Source organism: Mustelus asterias, chromosome 15 (assembly GCF_964213995.1).
Source record: "Mustelus asterias chromosome 15, sMusAst1.hap1.1, whole genome shotgun sequence".
In the NCBI taxonomy this organism is placed as follows: domain Eukaryota; kingdom Metazoa; phylum Chordata; class Chondrichthyes; order Carcharhiniformes; family Triakidae; genus Mustelus; species Mustelus asterias.
This window is the reverse complement of record NC_135815.1, coordinates 14,968,983-14,974,982: the sequence shown is the minus strand read 5'-3', so window position 1 is coordinate 14,974,982 and position 6,000 is coordinate 14,968,983. Positions and strand designations below refer to the sequence as shown.

At 44.5% G+C, this 6,000-nt stretch overlaps 1 protein-coding gene across 2 annotated transcripts in view; it reads left to right on the top strand.

The window, feature by feature from the left end:
• The first annotated feature begins 2,384 nt into the window (after window positions 1-2,384).
• Window positions 2,385-6,000, top strand: part of crim1 (cysteine rich transmembrane BMP regulator 1 (chordin-like)) — a 217,651-nt gene continuing 214,035 nt past the window's right edge. For both annotated transcript variants that reach the window (XM_078229544.1, XM_078229543.1), the window contains exon 1: window positions 2,385-3,579. In XM_078229544.1, the coding sequence (XP_078085670.1) occupies window positions 3,267-3,579 (313 nt within the window). In that variant the 5' untranslated portion in view covers window positions 2,385-3,266. The remainder of the gene's footprint in view (window positions 3,580-6,000) is intronic.

Below are 6,000 nucleotides of genomic sequence, written 5' to 3'. Positions count from 1 at the left end.
GGGGAGGAAAGGAGGGTGGGTGTAGGTTCTGCAGATGCAACTTTAATCCAGGGGGGCGGGGGGGGGGACGAGAGAGAGACACAGAAACTTACATTTCAATCTTGTGCTCTGTTTCACCCAGGTCACTTAAGTTACTTCCCGTAATTTCAGCCGAAGTGTTGTGTAAGTCAAACTCCCCCGCCACCCCCCCCCCCCCCCCCACCCGCTCCCCGTGCTGAAGTATTGGATTTTTCAGTCATTTGGAAACATGACTGTAAATGTCAAAATGAACTGGCTGTAACAGCCGAGGGAAATGGCCACGCTTAACATGTTTAAAAGGTGAACGGGTCACTCCAGATAGGGAAACGCAATTCTTTTGAGCGTGAGAGCTATTGATCGGCGTCTACTTTTTTTTGCGGTAGTGAGATTTATTCTTTGCACACACACACACGTGTGTGTTTATTGGGAATCTGCAGAATGTGTTGGCTTTACCTGTGAAAGTGACAGGGCTTTTAAAATGTAGCATTTACTGTCACCAACCTCGCAGAATTGTATAAATTATTATTCATATATTATATATACATAAACACACATTTACATATACATTAATTATATATATATCATATTGTACACACACATGTTTACTGGGAATCTGCAGGATTTACCTGTGAAAGTGACAGGGCTTTTAAAATGTGATATTTATTGTCCCAGAATTGTATAAATTATTTATCATATGTTTCATATATATATATGTGTATATACACACACGTGTGTTTATTGGGAATCTGCAGAATGGGTTGGCTTTACCTGCGAAAATGATAAGGGTTTTAAAATGTGGCATTTACTGCCACCAACCTCAAAGCATTGTATACATTATCATACATAATATATATACACATACATTTACATAAATTATATATATATAATACACACATGTGTGCTTATTGGGAATTTGCAGAATGTGTTGGCTTTACCTGTGAAAATGATGGGGCTTTTAAGATGTGGCATTTACTGCCACCAACCTTCCAGAGTTGGATCCTTTTTGTACCTTTTAGTACTTTATTCCTAATCAAAAAAGCCAATTAAGTCCAATCAGAGTCCCGACACGAGGGACGCACCAGGTCCAAGCTGACAAGACAAGAATATACATCGAAATGTTGGCTCTATTCTCTCCTCACCGATGCTGTCAGATCTGCTGAGATTTTCCAGCATTTTCTGTTTTTGTTCCAGATTCCAGCATCCACAGTATTTTGCTTTTAATCTATAGACATATACATCCCATCTTGGACTTGATCAAACAAGATCCAAGCTGACGGGATGAGGCATTGCACCCCCTCCCGGGCTTGATCCAACGTTTCATCTTAGCCAAAAGGCCGAGATGGCTTTGAAAAATTGCATCAGGTAAAGAAAAGCCTCGGTTCAACCTCATTGGCTGCCCTGATCGCTTCGCTCTACCCCAGCACAGGAAAACCATGATCGCAGGTATCAGCACAGCCCAAGTGTAATGGGGCTAGCCGGCTCCCCTGCCTATTCACAATTCCACCCCTGCCAGCTTGTATCCGTTATTTATTATATATATATTACACACAAACATTTACATATACATCAATTATATATACACACACATTTGCACAGACATTAATTATATATATATATACACACACATTTACACAGGCATTAATTATATATATATACACACACATTTACACAGACATTAATTATATATATATACACACACATTTACACAGACATTAATTATATATATATACACACACATTTACACAGACATTAATTATATATATATACACACACATTTACACAGGCATCAATTGTATATATACACACATTTACACAGACATTAATTATATACACACACACACATTTACACAGGCATCAATTATATATATACACACACATTTGCACAGGCATCAATTATATATATACACACACATTTACACAGGCATTAATTATATATATACACACACATTTACACAGACATCAATTATATATATACACACACATTTGCACAGACATCAATTATATATATACACACACATTTACACAGACATTAATTATATATATACACACACATTTACACAGACATCAATTATATATATACACACACAAACACACACCCATTTACACAGACATCAGGCTGCCCACCCAGCAGCCAGGAGGGGTAAATGAATGAGAGGCAGGAGAATTCACAGCGCATTTCTCCGTCCATCACCGCCACCACCCCCCTTGCAACAATGTCTGGAATGCGCGCGTGCGCGCTCCGGCTGCGCTGTTGCAGGCAGGGAGAGAGCGAGGAGGGGGCGGGGTCTGATTTGAATATTCTGCTCGGGCTGGGCCAATGAGCGGGGGAGGGGGCGGTGTGTGGGGACGTCACAATGGGGGGGGGTGGTGTTTGATTGACATGTGTGATAGTGGTGGTGGTAGGGGGGGGGGAGGGAGGCTGGGGAATGCGGCTGGTTGGTCCCGGCCTGAGTTGCTTTGCTTGTATCAATGTGTGTGTATCCATGTGTCTGAGTGCGGATCCGGAGCGCTGCGCCCCGCACTCACTGAGCTCTTCCCATTAAAAAACCCCAACCCTTCCCCTTTCATATGACAGTCGCCAGCAGCCGCTTTGCTGAGATCGACTGCTTTTTTTGCCCCAGCTACAGCAGTGGCAGCGGCAGCAGCTACTTCTATCTACTCTCTACAGCTGCGAGGAAAACTCTCCCCTCCCCTCCCCATCTCTCTGCCACCCCCCTCCCTCCTCTCCTTCCCCTCCCACCCACCCACCTTCACTTTGAGAAAGAAAGCAAGAAATCGGAACATTTTTTTCCTGGTGTGTGGAAAGAACTCTCAGCTGTAAACGGACAAGTCCTGATCCTGTTGGAAGTGGAGCAGAGGGGTGGGGGTGTTGGAGAAAGAAAATCAGAAGCTGGGTCAACTTTCTTCCAAGTCTTTCGCCCCAGAAAGAAACTTTTTTTTTGTTGTTGGATTTTTTTTTCAGGAGACGGCAAAAAGAAAAGGCTTGTTTCTTTCTCCCTTGCATGTTGCTGTCTTGTGTCGAAGTGGCATCTGTGAAGTGATCGTTCAAGAAGAGTTTTTTTTTCTTGTTGGAAACTTTGGCCGTGATTTTAGAAAGTATCTTTTTTTATTGTTGTTTAAAGGGAAGTTTTTTTTTCCTTTTCTCCCCCCCCTCCTCTCTTTTTGTCTGGCTGGGGATTTTTTTTTTGTTGTGTGTTTTGTTGTGTGGTTTTTTTTTTGGAAAATTAAACATAGCGGTGCGAGGAGCAATGTTTTCTTCTGGGATGTACCTGGGTGCCAAGCTGCTGGCGGTACTGCAGCTCCTTCACTTCTTGGCTCAGAGTGGCCGGGCTCTGGTGTGTTTGCCGTGCGAGGAATCCAAATGCGAGGAGCCCAGGAACTGCCCCGGGAGTATCGTCATGGACTTCTGCGGCTGCTGCTCCACTTGCGCCCGGCAGAAGAACGAGAGCTGCGGCGGAGTGTACGGGCTGTACGGAACTTGCGACCGCGGCCTCCGCTGTGTGATCAGACCCCCCTTCAATGGCGATTCCATCACCGGCTACCAAGTCGGCCTTTGCGAAGGTAGCTTCAACTAACTGCGCGGAGATCTCTTTCTCCCTTTCCTTTTCATCTCTTTCTACCTTCCTCTTTTTTCCCTCTCATGCTTTCTTCCTCTCTTTTGTTCCTCTTTTTCTCTTTCTTTCTCTCTTTCTTCCTCTATTTTCTCTTGCTTCCTCTTTCTCTATTTTTTCTGTCTTTCTCTTTCCTTTTTCTATTTCATTTTCTCTTCCTCTCTGTATTTTTCTTTCTCTCTATTTTTATTTCTCTCTTTTTGTTTCTTCCTCTCTCCTCTTTTCCCTTTCTTTCTCTATTTCATTTTCTCTTTCTTACATTCTTTCTATTTCTCTATCTCTCTCTTCCTCTCATTATTTCTTCCTTTCTTTTTTCCTCCCTTCCTCTTTCTATTTCTCTATTTCCTTTTCTCTTTCTTTCCTTTTTTTTCTCTCTCTTCCTCTCTTTATTTCTTCCCCATTCTTTTTTTCCTCTCTAGCTACCTCTCTATATCTTCCTCTCTCTCTCTCATTAACATGGCGCGATGATGGCATGCTGTAACTTGGACCCTGAGTGAAGTTAGCTCCAGTTGCTATTTTCCCCCATTTCAGCTGGAGAGGAAAGGGGGACAGACCATGCACACCCCCACCCCCTCCTCAAATCTCACATTACATTTGTACAACCTCGCATCAGCCAAAACATTTTTTGCCCCGCTGTGTTTCCCAAAAAATATAAGCCATGCACCTTTGGTTGATGGGGGTTTGAGATTGTGTATTGGATCGCGGCTAGGTATTAACTGCATGGCTGTGGGTTCTATTTTCTGCATTGGTGTGATGACTGGCATAGCATTGGATTCACTTTTTTATATATATATGATGTATGATATAGTGCATCCCCTGCTGAGTGAGGCTGCGATCTGGTTGAATGTGCAGCGATCCATATTTTTCTTTGCTTGTTAACAGATGCCTTGCTGTTTTTGGATTCGCTATTGCGAGCCCTGCCTTTGAGTGTGGGCTGCTGAGAGAGGTGGTGGTGGTTGGGGGGGTGGGGGGAGGTTGACAGGAATGTTTGCTATGTCTCATTACGGATCGGCTTCTAAGATTTTAGAGGCTGTACTGTTGCCTCCAGGAAGACAGTGCGAGCTGTCGGGAGGCAATGCTTTCTCTCTCTCTCTCTCTCTCTCCCTGTCCTTGTGTGTCGGGACGCAGCAGACACACACAACACGCCAGAGTAACTTTTCCTGGTAACTTTCACCTATCCCCTTAGCTCATTGCTGTCACTGAAACTACAGGTGTGAAGCACAAATACCAAGTCACTCTGATGCTTACTCTTTAGCTGAATAAGATACAGTGGTGAGGGTGAAACACCTTGCCCATTGAGTGTACCAGGCTACCCTGGGCAGTGGCATCGCAGTCCGGTGCTTAATCCACTCACGTACTCTCGCTTTTAATCCGCACCAGAGCTGTACCTGGGTCTGTGAATAAAGCTCTTGAAAAGCAGGGTCTGTTTTTATTCCCTCTGGAAGCTCCTTAAGACTCTCAAATTGGCGAGAGGAGCAAAAACATAAATGTCATCCAATTTTTTTTTCAAAAGATATTGAAAACATTTGCCTTCTGCAGATTTGGCTTTAGCGCGACAGACTTTTCGAAGGGCAGGGGAATGGGTGGGGGGAGGACTTGTAAGCACGAATGCTGCCTTGAGTTTTCTTCCTGCAAAGACAGGCGGCAGCAATGAGCCTTGGAGAGAGAAAAAAAGAATTTCTCACGAAGGAGCAGACTAAACAATAGGCGGATTCAAATTATGTTCTCCGGGAACTTAAATCGATCGTTTACGTGTCTGTCCAACCGAGTGTCACAGTTAGCACTCATCCCATCTTGTTGCTGAGGTCTAGAGGGGGGCTAGGCAGGAGAGTCCAGGGTTTCTGGGGGACAGGAAAGTGGAGCTGAGACCACAATCCGATCTGTCATGGTCTTATTGAAATGATGAGGGGAACAGGCTTGAGGGGCTGAATGGCCTGGACCCAAGCCCCATGTTCCTAATGTTTCAGACTATGAGGGATGGAGTGGGGGGCGGGGGAGGGGAGAGGGAAAATAGCATGCGTGAGAAATATGTTTGTTTTGTAAAGGTAACTCAACATTTGGCCTTGGGGGTAAGAGTTTTCTTCCAATTTCCTAGGCAGCAAGAATGTCAGTGTTCACCCCCCCCCCCCCCCCCCCACTTCTTATCCTGAACGTTTTAGAGCCCTCCGCCCTCTCTCCTTCATATCCCAAGGATTTCCTTTACTGTACCACTGGGACCTTTGCAGGCTCACTTCCAACCCTGAAGCACATGATATAGCAAAACAAGAGCCGAGTGCTTAAGATGACACAAAGGAGAAGTGGCTCCAGCGCACTCCAAAGCCCACGAACTGTACTTCCTAACTTTTAAACAAAACAAGGTTTATGTTTGTGT